At 47.4% G+C, this 16,799-nt stretch overlaps 1 protein-coding gene across 1 annotated transcript in view; it reads left to right on the forward strand.

Annotated features, from left to right (window-relative positions):
• The first annotated feature begins 7,842 nt into the window (after nucleotides 1-7,842).
• Nucleotides 7,843-16,799, forward strand: part of abca2 (ATP-binding cassette, sub-family A (ABC1), member 2) — a 61,009-nt gene continuing 52,052 nt past the window's right edge. Inside the window, exons 1-2 of the mRNA XM_051932331.1 lie at nucleotides 7,843-8,153; nucleotides 16,385-16,478. Of these exons, the coding sequence (XP_051788291.1) occupies nucleotides 8,088-8,153; nucleotides 16,385-16,478 (160 nt within the window). The 5' untranslated portion in view covers nucleotides 7,843-8,087. The remainder of the gene's footprint in view (nucleotides 8,154-16,384; nucleotides 16,479-16,799) is intronic.

Below are 16,799 nucleotides of genomic sequence, written 5' to 3' on the forward strand. Positions count from 1 at the left end.
CACGCCTTATGGACCAATGGGGCGTCTCGATTAAGTAACCACACCTATTAGTCATACGGCAGTCACCCAGCCCGGCCTGTGCCAGCCAAACGAGAAGCTGAGGATGCAGGGCACTAATGAAGAGAGACACCGATGCAGCCATTAGTCACACTTGCGTCATTCCTTTTAATTTAGTGACAATACACAGTAATATACACCAAGGCCTAGTGATTAATAGAAAGGTGCAGGCACATCACATACTATTGTAACATAAGACAGATCTATTATTAAATTGTCACATATGAGATTTACTGGTGGCACGGTGATGCAGTGGGTAGCGCTGCTGCCTCACAGTTAGGAGACCCATCTGGGTTCAGTTCCCGGGTCCTCCGTCATCGCCACTGGCAGCACTAGGAGTGTCTTTTCAAATCAGTCCAGCGGCACCTTGATGATAATTTCCGTCCATTTCAATCACAAACGTGAACATTTCTGGGTGTTTCCAAACTTTTGCCTGGCAGTGTAAATGATCCTGGGATTTGTGAGGATATCGTAGTTGTTCTGTTTAGCACTCACACACACACTCACACACACTAACACACACACACACACACGCACACTCACACACGTGATTTCTAACTAATGTAAGTAAATGTCGATGAAGACGTACCCTTTGTATTTCACTTTTCTCGCTCTACTTAGGGAGTGTGGAGCCACACCAGCCACCCCCAAAGTGCGGCCCCCACCTGGATGATGTGACGGCAGCCATTTCTTGCTCCAGTTCCAGGTGCTCCCTTTTCGTGGAGTTTGCATGTTCTCCCCGCGTCCTCCCACAGTCCAAAGACATGCAGGTTAGGTGCATTGGCCATCCTAAATGTGTGTGTGTGTGTGTGTGCCCTGTGGTGGGCTGGCGCCCTGCCCAGGGTTTGTTTCCTGCCTTGCGCCCTGTGTTGGCTGGGATTGGCTCCAGCAGACCCCCGTGACCTTGTAGTTAGGATATAGCAGGTTGGATAATGGATGGATGGATGAGATTTACCCTCGAGTTCTTAAGGAGGCCAGCGAGTGCAGATAGAGACCCTTGACACAGATTGTTAGGAAGTCACTACACACTGGAGAGATTCTGAACGACTGAAAATGGCAAATGTCATCAAGTTACATAAAAAGGGTGACAGGGCAGTAAGATCAACGAGCAACAGAGGAAAATTAATGGAAGGAATTATTAAGGAGACGATGGAGCAACACCTGGCAAGGACAGGACAGTCGGCTTGGGGTCAGAAGAGGGGGGACGTGTTTCACTAACAGGCTGGAATTCTATGAGGAGACAACAAAAGGATACCAGCAGAGTGGAGCAGATGAGATCACTGATGAGGACATTTGATGTGGTGCCACGTGACAGGGTGGGCATCAAACTACAAGAAGTGGCAGTTCAGGGTGTGGGTGGGTGCAGAATTGGCTGAGACGCAGGAAGCAAAGGGTGATGGTGTGAGGACCCTCATCAGAATTGGCCGATGTTAAGAGTGGTGACCAGCAGGGGCCATCTATCTGGTTGCTGCTGCTATTGTTAATCTCTAGAAATGATTTAGATAGGAATATAAGGAACAAGCTGGTGAAGTTTGGGGTGGCACGGTGGTGCTGCCTCGCAGTTAGGACTTCTCCCTGTGTGGAGTTTGCATGTTCTCCCCGTGTCTGCATGGGTTTCCTCCCACAGTCCAAAGACATGCAGGTTAGGTGCCTTGGCGATTCTAAATTGTCCCTAGAGTGTGCTTGGTGTGTGGGTGTGTGTGCCCTGCGGTGGGCTGGCACCCTGCCCGGGGTTTGTTTCCTGCCTTGCGCCCAGTGTTGGCTGGGATTGGCTCCAGCAGACCCCCGTGATCCTGTAGTTAGGATATAGCGGGTTGGATAATGGATGGATGGATGGTTAAGTTTGCAGATGATACCAAGACAGGTGGATTAGCAGATAATTTGGAATCTGTTATATCATCACAGAAGGACTTGGACAGCAGACAGGCTTGGGTGGATTTGTAGAAGATGAAATTTAATGTCAGGAAATGTAAAGAATAGGAAGTAAAAATGTGAGGTTTTAATACACAATGGGGGGGTCAGAAAGTCGAGAGTCCACCCTATGAGAAGGACTTAGGAGTCATAGTGGACTCAACTGCCAGGCAATGTTCAAAAGCCATAAAGATGGCTAACAGACTGTCAGGTCATATAGCGCCTTGACGTGTGGAGTACAAGTCACGGGAGGTTCTGCTCAGGCTGGTGAGGCCTCATCTGGAGTCCTGTGTGCAGTTTGGGTCTCCAGGCTACAAAGAGGACATAGCAGCACAAGAGAAGGTCCAGAGAAGAGCAACTGGCTGATTATGGGGGGCTACAGGAGATGAATGATGAGGAAAGATTAAAAGAGCTGAGCCTTTACAGGAGATTAAAATAAGATGAAGAGGACACCTGACTGACGTGTTTAAAATTAGGAAAGTAATTAGTCCATTGGATCAAGATGGTGACTTTAAAATGAGGTCATCAAGAACACAGGGGGATGGATTTGGGGGGACACAGCTGGACACTTGTGAAGGGTGAATTTCGCACAAACCTTAGGAAGTTTTTCTTTACACAAAGAGCAACAGACACTTGGAATAAGCGACCAAGTAGTGTGGTGGACAGGAGGACTTGAGGGACTCTCAGAACTCGAAATAAGTGAACAGGACTGGCAAGCTTTGTTGGGCTGAGTGGCCTGATCTCATCCAGAGTGTTCAAATGTTCTAAAAGAGACACCCGGAGAATGAAGACGTCACCTGCCTTCTCAAACCCGCTTCTCTTTCAGGGTCCTGCATCTACTCGTCCCGTCCAGGCTCGCATTCTGTAAAGCGTCCCATGTCATTCATATTAGAAGCTGACACAAATGAACTCCGCGCTTCTGATGTCACAGATAGAATATCGAAGGACCAGCTTCACGTTCGGCGAGTGGCTTGTAAACTTCATCACAAACGGCCCGCGTTATAAAACTGCATTCTTGTGCAATCAGCTTCCTGGAATGACACTTCACAGAGCGGACTGACGACTCCTTTTCTCAGGTCGGCGTTTGTCACGTCACAGAGGACGCCTGCGCCTTCCTGATTTATGCTCTCCGCTCAGAAGGGATGTCTGCTTGTCAGGAAGCTGCTTCTGGACTTGGAATATCTCGGTCCTTCTTAAATGACAATTAACAGACGCTTAGCAAAGTATCACATTATAATAAATCAGTTCAATTAGCCCTCCTGATATCTTAATGTGGGTAGCGACCCGCTCACTGGGGCTCCTCATCAGGTGTGACACCTCCAGCTGGGTATTCAAGGCTGGCATTTCTGCTCCCCATGTCGTACTTTATGTTCCTTCTGCGCCTTATCTGCCCAAACGTCTGTGCTCTCCAAGTCCCCCTGGAACCGCTCAGCTGATTCAACTCGAGCTGCCTGTCCTCCTGCAAACGTCACCAGCGTAGCGACTCCATTCCTGATCAGAGTGTCTCTGTATATTAGAGTACAGACCACCGAGGAGGACGGGCACAGCAGGCTGCGTTACTTCAGCGTGGGCCGTCACGTCCTTTACATATCCTGTCACTCTGCGATGGCCAGTGTGCTGTGCTGGGTGTGACACGACTGATAATTGTCACTTGGGAGCCGAACTGTGTCAGCGTACATGCAGCTCAAAGAAGGACGGTCCTTTTAGGTCAGGGGCTAACGCAGCCCACCCCCAAAACTGGAGACACTGGGCTGGTCACATCACTTGAAGTGAGGCCCACCAGATGAGCAAGCTGATCAAGAAAGCAGGCTCCATTATGGGATGTCATCTGGAGGGAGTAGAGAGGGAGAATGAAGACAAAGCTGACGGCCATTATGAGCAACGCTGCACATCCCCTCTCTGACAGGCCAGCATGAAGGACCCTCGGGTGACGGGTGACAAGAAACAGCACCTGGGCTTCTTAATGCCGACAATGACACGGCTTTATAGTGACTCATTGTGACTGTGACTGCTCATGATTTCTATCTATCTATGTGCTATATAGTGCCTTTCATATCTATCTATCTATTGGGGAAAGTTCGGACCCAGACACAAACAGGCAGACACAGAATGTCCCAAAACACTCGCATTTATTACACCACACAATAACACAGCGAACTAATCACCAGCAAAACTGTCCTTTAGACTTCTGCTCTCCACTCTACCACCGCCAGCTCCTCCAGGTGGTGGCTGCTGGCTCCTTATATAGCCCACCCACACGGGCTCGTTAAGCCATGCAGCGCCCCCTGGTGGAGGCCATGGACTCCAACAAGGCTGAGCTCCAAAGTCCCATGCCTGTGGCCCCAGTGTAACCCAGGGGGACAGCCACCAAGCGTTCCGGGGGAAGTAATGTGTAGCTCATGGCAAGTCCCCCAGACCAAGTGTCAAAGGGGCATCCTGGCCAGGCATGGACCCTGGCCATCATTCTATCTATCTATCTATCTATCTATCTATCTATCTATCTATCTATCTATCTATCTATCTATCTATCTATCTATCTATCTATCTATCTATCTATTATATAGTGCCTTTCACATATCTATCTATCTATCTATCTATCTATCTATCTATCTATCTATCTATCTATCTATCTATCTATCTATCATATAGTGCATTTCATGTTTATCTATCTATCTATCTATCTATCTATCTATCTATCTATCTATCTATCTATCTATCTATCATATAGTGCCTTTCATGTTTATCTATCTATCTATCTATCTATCTAACTATCTATCTATCTATCTATCTATCTATCTATCTATCTATCATATAGTGCCTTTCACATATCTATCTATCTATCTATCTATCTATCTATCTATCTATCTATCTATCTATCTATCTATCTATCTATCTATCTATCTATCTATCATATAGTGCCTTTCATGTTTATCTATCTATCTATCTATCTATCTATCTATCTATCTATCTATCTATCTATCTATCTATCTATCTATCTATCTATCTATCTATCTATCATATAGTGCCTTTCACATATCTATCTATCTATCTATCTATCTATCTATCTATCTATCTATCTATCTATCTATCTATCTATCTATCTATCTATCTATCTATCTATTATATAGTGCCTTTCACATATCTATCTATCTATCTATCTATCTATCTATCTATCTATCTATCTATCTATCTATCTATCTATCTATCTATCTATCTATTATATAGCGCCTTTCATATCTATCTATCTATCTATCTATCTATCTATCTATCTATCTATCTATCTATCTATCTATCTATCTATCTATCTATTATATAGCACCTTTCACAACTACTTTTCTATTTATTCAATATTTATTTAATAAAGATGCCAGCTGTAAGGTGTTTGTTTCTCACACTCCTCACCCTCATGTCCTTCTTCTTCTCCTCTCCTGGTCGGGCCCACTTTGCCTTCTTCTCTCAGGATGGTGACAGACACCTTATTAGGAGGTCTTCTGTTTCTTGGCAGCCTGCCACATGGAATGTCCTTCATTTTTGCCAGACCCCATTAGACTGCTGTGTTTGTTGACAAAGCCACCTCACTTTGGCCATTTTAAACCCAGAGTTGAACTTTAGAAATGACAGCATCTTGTAATTCAAGAGAACAGAATAGCAGGTGTCAGCAGTGGAGATGCAGGGTTTCTCTAATAACTAATTAGCATTTCAGATGATGAATGAAGGGTGAGCTAATGGAGGTGACCATCAGGCCACTGAGGGAATGGCCACTGAAAATGGTGCTTTGCAGTCTTTACCTGAATAATTGATTCACAATTAGCCATTTCAAGTAGTCATCGCCACTGGCAGCACTAGGAGTGTCTTTTCAAATCAGTCCAGCGGCACCTTGATGATAATTTCCGTCCATTTCAATCACAAACGTGAACATTTCTGGGTGTTTCCAAACTTTTGCCTGGCAGTGTAAATGATCCTGGGATTTGTGAGGATATCGTAGTTGTTCTGTTTAGCACACACACACTCACACACACACGTGATTTCTAACTAATGTAAGTAAATGTCGATGAAGACGTTCCCTTTGTATTTCACTTTTCTCGCCCTACTTAGGGAGTGTGGAGCCACACCAGCCACCACCAAAGTGCGGCCCCCACCTGGATGATGTGACGACAGCCATTTCTTGCTCCAGTTCCAGGTGCTCCCTTTTCGTGGACTTTGCATGTTCTCCCCGTGTCCAGGTGGGTTTTCTCTTATGGCGTCCTCCCCGTGGGTTGTTCCTGCTTTGTGTCTGATGATTGTGGGATAGGCGCCAGATACCCTGGATTCAGATTAAGAAGATGGATGAACAGATGGACAGATGGATGGATGGTTTTCTTCTCCTTTTCTAGTACATCATTGTAACCTGTGGACCCTCCACTGTTGTCTTTCTGATGTCCTCATTGCCTTGCGTGTTCTTCCTCCATTTGTGTTCAGTTTGTCATCTTTACTGTTTATTTCCATGGGTGGCATGGTGACCCAGTGATAGCACCGCTGCCTCACAACATGGAGACTGGCGCTTCATCCTGCATTGGCATGTTGCCATTTGAAAGACCTGCAGATTGGGTGATTGGTGTTGCTAAATGGGCCCCTGGTGTGTGTGTGTTTATCCTGGTGCCCTGTCCTGGTGTTGTTCCTGCCCTACCTGGTGACCCTGCCCAGATTATTCATCTCAGTTCCTAGTGTAGCCCCTCCACTGCTGTGGTCCACTGTTGTCCTTCTGATGTCCTCATTGTCTTGTGTGGTCTTCCTCCATCTGTGTTCAGTGTGTCATCATTGCTGTTTATTTCCGTGGCTGGCATGGTGGCTCAGTGGTGACTCCACTGCCTCTTGGCAATGATGCTGGGCTTCATCCTGTGCTTTGTATGTTCTGTGCGTATCTGAGGGGCTTCCTCTGGGTGTTCTAGTCCTACCCCCCCACTTCTCAAAGACCTGCAGGTCAGATGAACTGGTAATGCTAAGTGGTGTGCGTGTGTCTGTGTGTCCTGCCTTGTGCCCGATGCTTGCTGGGATCGGCCCCAGCTTCTCAGTGACTCTCCTCAGGATAAAGTGGGTTTAGAAAATGGCTGGATGGTGAGGTGTCACGCGGTGGGGCAGAGGTGAGGATGAGTGTGGCCGGTGTGGAGCCACAGAGCGCTTCTACAATAAGAACTGGAGAACTACATGATTGGTGGGCCGGCCAAGAAGGCCCCGCCCTCCTTTGCCTCGAACGCCGCGGCTCTATGCTCTGCGCATGCTCGCCTGCCGCGTTTGCCATTTCCTTCTAGAAGAAACAAAAAAAAAAAAATCCAAACACCACCCCCACCTCCTTCCTCATAGCAACTGTAGCGGTTTGGGTGGGCGACGGGACTGAGAGACGACCACCACAGCGCACATCAGGGCACAAGTCACTTAGCGGGTCCAGCGTGGCACAAGTCAGCCCCGCCCGTCTGCAAGGTGCGTGTCGCCCCCACTGGAGCCCCCTGGCCCTTTGACGTCACCGTCTTGTTTGCATTGTTATTCAGCAGACAGACACGCTGCAGACTGAAGCGCTTTGAATTTTTTATTTATTTATTTTTGTCTCGCGGTGCCCTGCTGTCAGTTTGGAAATGACGCGCGCCCCCTGGTGCTGAAATACATGAATTCATGAAAGCTTTCGATTGAGGGGGGTGGTGGAAGGGGGGTAAATAAATAAATGCGGCGGAGGTGGGGTTTTTGATTTCACAGCTGTTCAATTGGAAGTGAACACTGTGGCAGTGCCCACCCAGCAGCGCCAGCAAACGGAAAGGCGAAGCAGGCAGGGAAGCCGCAACGCTCCGCAACACCGGCCCCGTTCCGCCCGCCCAGCCCAGCAGCGGCAGCAGGACAGATCCGAGCCGAGCCGATCCAAGCCGAGCCGAGCCAAGCGCCATCCGTTACTGCCAGAAGACACGGCTGACGGATCCCTGAGCTCCGCCCACTGCAAGCCGACACCGACACTCCGCCACCCGGCGCTAGCCGCTGAGTCGGGCAGGAGCCATGAGCCTGGAGCACAAGTGGCACCGCTCGGAACCTCTCCCCGGATACAAAGACTCGCTGTGACACCGCGACGACACCGGGAGTCGCCTGACACGGCCGCCATGGGTTTCCTGCATCAGCTGCACCTTCTGCTCTGGAAGAACGTGTCTTTGAAGAGGAGGAGTCCGGTAAGACGGGGTGCCTCGCCGGGGAACGATGACCTACTTATCGCCGTTTGCTGTGAAGCGGGACCCGGGTTCGTGCTGGTGCCCAACGAGCGGACGTGTGGCCTGCCGTGTCCTGCCCCAGTGTTCAACAGCGGTGACAGTCCCCAACTCCGGAAAGCCCATATAAGCAGTGAATTAAAAGGGGGGGGGGGGGGGGGGGGTGGAGGGTCCTACGCCCCAGGATAGAACAAACGGATTAGCGGGATTCAGCTTTTAGCATCGGCTATCGGTCGGCCCTTATGTAGAGCGCTCGGTGCCCACGTATTGTTAAAGAGAAACGTGTTGAAAACACGGGCGTGCCAAGCTAGAGTGAAACCCCCTCAACTCTCGACCTAGCAGAGGTGGGATAAAGGCTAGCTTAGTTTTGGGGGGTAATCGAGCTTTATGGAAGCTACAGCTGTTGGGGCAGAGTGACATCAGCAGTATCACGACAGGGTGAAGGTGGGTGGCACAGTCAAGGCAAGGTACTGGTTGTCATTTAATAGGAAGAGAACGAGTCGACCGTGGGGTGGCATCTCCTCCGCTTGTCCAGTCTTCGGGCAGCAGTCTGATTAACTTTGGTCACTTGGCAAACAAGATGGTAAGGCACTGGTGCCCGGTCACCTGTTGCAAAGCTGAGAAACGCAACTGATTGTGGCTTTAGCTGCTAACGCCAACCTGAATTAAAATCTTAGAAAATGAATGGAGGGGTGGGCATTGCAGACCCCCGTGTGGCGTGTCAACGGTGGAGTGCATATGTGTTCAGGGACCCTCCCAGTCTGTGCGTGCCAAGGTGGCAAGTGCTGCAGTTTATGTGGGTCTGATCACAGGTGTCACCTGTTACTGGAGAGTCATCACTGTCGTCACTGATGACCCGGAGTGGACCTGCTTGTTTTGTGGATTCCTTATCACCTGGATGTCCGATTCCTTGCCACCCTGACTCCCATTCCTGTACCCATTAGTGTATCTATCATATAGCGCCTTTCACTCTATCTATCTATCTATCTATCTATCTATCTATCTATCTATCTATCTATCTATCTATCTATCATATAGCGCCTTTCACTCTATCTATCTATCTATCTATCTATCTATCTATCTATCTATCTATCATATAGCGCCTTTCACTCTATCTATCTATCTATCTATCTATCTATCTATCTATCTATCTATCTATCTATCTATCAATCATATAGCGCCTTTCACTCTATCTATCTATCTATCTATCTATCTATCTATCTATCTATCTATCTATCTATCATATAGCGCCTTTCACTCTATCTATCTATCTATCTATCTATCTATCTATCTATCTATCTATCATATAGCGCCTTTCACTCTATCTATCTATCTATCTATCTATCTATCTATCTATCTATCTATCTATCTATCTATCATATAGCGCCTTTCACTCTATCTATCTATCTATCTATCTATCTATCTATCTATCTATCTATCTATCTATCTATCTATCATATAGCGCCTTTCACTCTATCTATCTATCTATCTATCTATCTATCTATCTATCTATCAATCATATAGCGCCTTTCACTCTATCTATCTATCTATCTATCTATCTATCTATCTATCTATCTATCTATCTATCTATCTATCTATAGCACCTTTCACTCTATCTATCTATCTATCTATCTATCTATCTATCTATCTATCTATCATATAGCGCCTTTCACTCTATCTATCTATCTATCTATCTATCTATCTATCTATCTATCTATCTATCCTATCTATCATATAGCGCCTTTCACTCTATCTATCTATCTATCTATCTATCTATCTATCTATCTATCTATCTATCTATCTATCTATCTATCTATCAATCATATAGCGCCTTTCACTCTATCTATCTATCTATCTATCTATCTATCTATCTATCTATCTATCTATCATATAGCGCCTTTCACTCTATCTATCTATCTATCTATCTATCTATCTATCTATCTATCTATCTATCTATATATCTATCTATCATATAGCGCCTTTCACTCTATCTATCTATCTATCTATCTATCTATCTATCTATCTATCTATCTATCTATCTATCATATAGCGCCTTTCACTCTATCTATCTATCTATCTATCTATCTATCTATCTATCTATCTATCTATCTATCATATAGCGCCTTTCACTCTATCTATCTATCTATCTATCTATCTATCTATCTATCTATCTATCTATCTATCTATCTATCTATCTATCTATCAATCATATAGCGCCTTTCACTCTATCTATCTATCTATCTATCTATCTATCTATCTATCTATCTATCTATCTATCTATCTATAGCACCTTTCACTCTATCTATCTATCTATCTATCTATCTATCTATCTATCTATCTATCTATCTATCTATCATATAGCGCCTTTCACTCTATCTATCTATCTATCTATCTATCTATCTATCTATCTATCTATCTATCTATCATATAGCGCCTTTCACTCTATCTATCTATCTATCTATCTATCTATCTATCTATCTATCTATCATATAGCGCCTTTCACTCTATCTATCTATCTATCTATCTATCTATCTATCTATCTATCTATCTATTTATCTATCTATCTATCTATCATCTATCTATCTATAGCACCTTTCACTCTATCTATCTATCTATCTATCTATCTATCTATCTATCTATCTATCTATCTATCTATCATATAGCGCCTTTCACTCTATCTATCTATCTATCTATCTATCTATCTATCTATCTATCTATCTATCTATCTATCTATCTATCTATCTATCTATAGCACCTTTCACTCTATCTATCTATCTATCTATCTATCTATCTATCTATCTATCTATCTATCTATCTATCTATCATATAGCGCCTTTCAATCTATCTATCTATCTATCTATCTATCTATCTATCTATCTATCTATCTATCTATCTATCGCACCTTTCACTCTATCTATCTATCTATCTATCTATCTATCTATCTATCTATCATATAGCGCCTTTCACTCTATCTATCTATCTATCTATCTATCTATCTATCTATCTATCTATCTATCTATCTATCTATCATATAGCGCCTTTCACTCTATCTATCTATCTATCTATCTATCTATCTATCTATCTATCTATCTATCTATCTATCTATCTATCTATCTATAGCACCTTTCACTCTATCTATCTATCTATCTATCTATCTATCTATCTATCTATCTATCTATCTATCTATCTATCTATCTATCTATCTATCATATAGCGCCTTTCACTCTATCTATCTATCTATCTATCTATCTATCTATCTATCTATCTATCCCCTTAGCACAAATTGGTGTCTTCTTTTGTCCCAATACACATGTCCTTGTGTTTTTGTTTGTGTATTGTGACATCCCTGTCACGTCTATCCCATCTAATGTCCCCATCACAGTTTTTTTTTCTCTCCATTGATGTCCCTTTTCCTTAGCAGTTTCCTGCTGTCTCCATCACAGCGTCCTTCCCTGTGACCCATTGTCATGTCTGCACCCCCATGTCCTTGTACATTCCTTCTGTCATTAGTGTCCCTTTCTTGTCCCCATCACTCTCTTTCCGATGCCCCTTCCCCAACACATTTTATTTCCTGCCCAGTTTCTTGTCATGTCCGTCCCTTCACCATTTCCTGCTCCTATTAACGTCATTTCATTGTCCTGTTGCTTTGGTGTCCAACCTGCAATTGTCCCCATCTCCAGCCCTGTTGTGACACCTGCGATCCACAAAGATTTGAATCATCGTCCCAATCACAAGGACTGTCCTGACCTGCCATGGTGGTCTTCGCTCGCCCTGCATGTTGTTGCCCATTCCTTCACCCAGCTTTTGTTTCTTCTGGTGTCCCTGTCTCGCGTGTCCCCATCCACAGGTCATTTCATCTTTCTGCTGGTGTCCCTTTTTCTTGGTGGCTTTCTCCTGTCTCTGTCACCTGTACCCCCCCCCCCCCATGTTCTCGTCCATTCCGTCTCCCACTGGTGTCCTTTTCATGTCCCCATTAGCTGCCCACATGATGGTCAGTTTCCTGCCACCTCCCTCCTTTCCTCACAGTGTTGTCCTTTGCCCCCACGGTGGTCTTTCTGCTGTCCCACGGCTGCGTATCTCCTGCTCTACATGGTTGTATGCACCCTGCCACTCCTGTCATGTCTCTTGGATGTCCTCGTCGTGGTTTATCTTCAGTTGCTATCTTTGGCATTCAGTTCTCAGGGTGGCCTGGTGGCTCAGTGGTAGCACCACTGCCTCTTAGCAATGAGACCAGGGGTCTGCCCGTGTGCCCTCTGTATGGGGTTTGCATGTTCTCCCCATGTTGCCCATGTGAGTTTCCTCCGAGTGCTCCAGTTTACTCTGATGGTCCAAAGATGTGCAGATAGGTGGACTGACCCCCCCGGTGTGTGGTGGTCCAGTGTACTGTCCCAGTGTCTGATGACTGCCAGGATGGCTCCTGCTGCCCTGGATATGCGTGTGAAGAAGAAGATGGATGGATTGATGGATGGGATTTGTTTCCATTTCTAGTATGTCACTGTAACCTGTAGACCCTCCACTGCAGTGGTCCGTCGTGGTCTCCATGATGTCCTCATTGTCGTGTGTGTTCGTCCCTCATTAATGTGTCATCATGGCTGTTTATTTCTCTGAGTGGCATGGTGGCACATTGGCAGCACTGCTGCCTCACGACATGGAGACTGGGCTTCATCCTGCGTTTGCATGTTCTCCCCATGTCCGGGTGGGCTTCATGTGTCTGGGGTGGGGTGGACTGGTGTGGCTAAATGGCCCCCAGTGTGTGTGTTCACCCGTGATGGACTGGCATCCTGTCCTGGTGTTGTTCCTGCCCGGGGTGACGGACAGATGGACTGATGGTCGGGTGGTTTTCATTTCCGTTCCTAGTAATTCATTGTAATCTGCAGACCCTCCGCTGCTGTGGTCCACTATTGTCTTTTTGATGTCCCCAATGCATCCCCCATTAGTGCCCAGTTGTTGCCACTGGTGTTCATTTCCTCTGCGGACCCTCCATTGCTGTGCTCTCATTTTCTGGTCCCCATCAGTGTCTTTCCTGATCTCCTATGTTGTGTTTGGCCACGGGGGGCCGTTGCCTGTTCCTCTCGTGTTCTCGTGCCCCCGGTTATTGGCCATGGTATTCACTCCCAGCTGCAGCAGAGCCCGACGGTGCTAAATAATTCAGGGGCCCTGCGGCTGCACAAACGACGTCAGCTGGCAGAGGGACCAGTCAGCTTCTCCTGAGGGGCTTGGTGTCGTGACGCCGCCGGTGGGGCACAAGAATGCCACCTTGAGGTGACTTGCCAGATGGTCCGGTTGGTCACTACGGTCTGTCACCACCCAGCCAGTGTTCACTAAGGCAGGCATGAAGATCACCCAGTCAGGGGCCAGGAACCCGGACATTGCACTGGGCTATGCCAAGGTCTGTGAAAGTGGGCATCACATGAAGTGACGGTGGGGTCATTGGGAGTGGGCAGCACATTGTGGTCAGTGGAAGTGGACTGGAAAGTGTGGCATGTGCTCACCCCCTGGTGTGGGGGTCAGTAGATGTGACAGATGGCAGGTCACCTGTGTACTGGTGGGATCATCGGTAGTGGACAGCACACTGTCTGTGGTCAGTGGACGTGGACTGCAAATGACCAGGAGCCTGAGGGGTGTAGTTAGCGTTACTGGTCAACAAAAATACATTAACATTGGAGGGTGGTCAAAGGAAGTGACGGTGGCAGTGCTGATAGTGGGCATCATGCTGTGGTCAGTAGAAGTAAATGGGACTCCAACTGAAAGTGTGGCGTGTGGTCAGCAGTGGTGTCCAGTCAGACCCCTCTGGTGTGAGGGTCAGTGGATGTGACTGATGGCAGGTCACCTGTGTACTGGTTGTGGGCAACACACAGAGTCTGGAAAAGAACGAGAGGGTCAAGAATAGTGGATGGGGCATTGCTGCTGAAATGGGCATGTGGTCAGTGATAGTGGACATCCCAAAATATTGGTGGGATCATCCATAGTGGACAGCACACGGTGTCTCAAGTGTGTGTGGTCAGTGGACGTGGACTACAAATGACCAGGAGCCTGAGGTGTGTGGTTCATTGAAAATGATGTGTGGTCATTAGAAATGGACATCACATAACCTGTTGGCTAGTGGACAGCCCATTAGGGCTCAAGTGTGTATGGTCAGTGGTCGTGGAGTGCAAGTGACCAGGACCCTGAGGGGTACAGTGAGTGCTGCTGGTCACCAAAATTAATGAAAACGAGTGTGTGGTCAGTGGATGTGGACAGCACCTGGGCAGTAAAGTGTGGGTGGGATCATTGGGCGTGGTCAGCACGTTGTGATCAGTAGAGATAGGCAGAAAGTGTGGTGTGTGGTCAGTAGTGGTGTCCAGTCTGACCTCTCTGGGTTGAGGGTCAGTGGATGAGACTGATGGCTGGTTACCTGTGTGCTGGTGGGATCATCGGTAGTGGACAGCACAAGTGTGTGTGGTCAGTGGATGTGGACTGCAAATGACCAGGAACCTGAGGTGTGTATTGAGTGTAACTGGTCAGTAAGAGTTTATTGAAATGGGTATGTGGTCAATAGAAGTGGACATCACATAAAGTGACGGTGGGATCGTTGGTAGTGGGCATCATATTGTGGTCAGTAGAAGTAGACAGGACCCCAGCTGAAAGTGTGGTGTGTGGTCAGTAGTGGTGTCCAGTCAGACCACTCTGGTGTGAGGGTCAGTGGATGTGACCGATGGCACGTCATCTGTGTACTGGATGTGGGCAACACAATCATCTGAAAAAGTGTGAGATGAACGAGAGCAGTGGACGGGGAATTGCTGCTGAAATGGGTGTGTGGTCAGTGAAAGTGGACTGCAAATGACCAGAAGCCTGAGGTGTGACCATGTTAATGGTCAGCAAAAATTAATTAAAGTTAATGTGTGGTCAGTAGAAGTGGACATCACATAATGTGTTGGTGGGATCATCGGTGGTGGACAACCCTGAAGTGTCTGTGGAGTGCAAATGACCAGGAATCTGAGGTGTGTAGTGAGAGCGACTGGTCAGCAGTGTTTCTTGAAATGGCTGTGTGGTCAGTGGGAGTGGACAGCATGTTGTGGTCAGTAGAGGTAGGCATAAAGTTTGGTGTGTGGCCAGTAGTGGTGTCCAGTCAGATCTCTCTGGTGTGAGGGTCAGTGGATGTGACTGATGGCAGGTCACCTGTGTAGTGGACATGGGCAACACACACAGTAGAGGATGGGGCATTGCTGCTGAAATGGGTGTGCGGTCAGTGGAAGTGAACATCACAAAATATTGGTGGGATCATCCGTAGTGGACAGCACACGGTGGCTCAAGTGTATGTGGTCAGTGGACATGGAGTGCAAGTGACCAGGAGCCTGAGGGGTCAGCAGAGTTTATTTAAATGGCTGTTCGGTCAGTGGGAGTGGACAGCACCTGCTGCCTGGTCCAGTTGGTGGCCGGCGGGTGGTCACTATTCATGCTGATTATTTTCGGGTAGCCAAGTTGCAGTTTGGCTGACTGCCCCGTGAGTTCTGCACCAAAGCCGCGTGGTCCGCTCGGCGATGGCGGGGGGGGCCGCCTCTGTGACTGCACTTGTGTCCCCACACACTTGGCCCTTTGTGCCCTTGTCATCCGAGAGTCGAGGAGACAGGCCGGTGTGATCCCACACATCCATGGCGCTGCCCAGCGATGCCTCATTGTTGATGGGCACGACAAGGCGCGCGGAGTGAAGCCGTGGGCCGACTCTGAGTGGACGCCTTGTTCACTTCACAAGGTGGTCTTTCATGCTGCTGGTCCTGCTTCAGATGGCAGATGGGCACTTTGTTTGCTTCCTTTGTTGTGTGGTGAAAGGTCACCAGTATACAGTTGGCAGGCATGTCGGCCACAGGGATGGGTAAATGTCGAGGAGACTGAATGGAATATGTGGTGCCCCCTGGGGTGGTAAATGTCTGGTGTTAACAGAGAAAATGCCAGTTTGGGGAATGAAATCTGGAAAGGGGCAGTCATGTGATCAGCTGCCCACCACAGTCTGCTCCTGTTGTGCTCTCACTATGCCAGTTTGCTCATCCAGCTGGGAATGGCCCACCTGCTGCCCTGACTTGTTCCTGATCTCCTGAGATGCCACCAGGGTTCAGTGTCTTCTGGGGACGGTGGCACCAGGGTGCTGCGGGGGGAGTCGGGTGACCCTGCAATGACACTCACACTTGCTCTGTCTCTCTCTCTCTTTTTTTTAACAGTGGGTGCTTGCCTTTGAGATCTTCATCCCACTCGTCCTCTTCTTCATCCTCCTTGGGCTACGGCAGAAGAAGCCAACCATTCGAGTGAAAGAAGGTAAAGGACTGGCACGGTCGAGGGTGAGGTGAGGGCACAGCGAGGTCTGGGAAAGAAAGAAACAGGACAGGAGGAGGGAAATGAGGCGGGGGGGGGGGTGTGTGTAGTCCGAGGGTCAGGGGGCTCAGAGTTTGTGATTTGGGCCCTGGAGGGAGGAACAGACAGCTCTGTGGTGGCAGCAGAGGGACAGGACAGGAAGTGCTGGTGGCACTGAGGTGGCAAAGTTAGTGACCCAATCTGAGGGACGTGAGAACTGGTACTGCAGTGGAGAACGACGAGAAGTGGAGTGTGAATGAGAAGGAGGACCAAGTGAGGACATGC

This window comes from Erpetoichthys calabaricus, chromosome 9 (assembly GCF_900747795.2).
Source record: "Erpetoichthys calabaricus chromosome 9, fErpCal1.3, whole genome shotgun sequence".
NCBI classification, from domain to species: domain Eukaryota; kingdom Metazoa; phylum Chordata; class Cladistia; order Polypteriformes; family Polypteridae; genus Erpetoichthys; species Erpetoichthys calabaricus.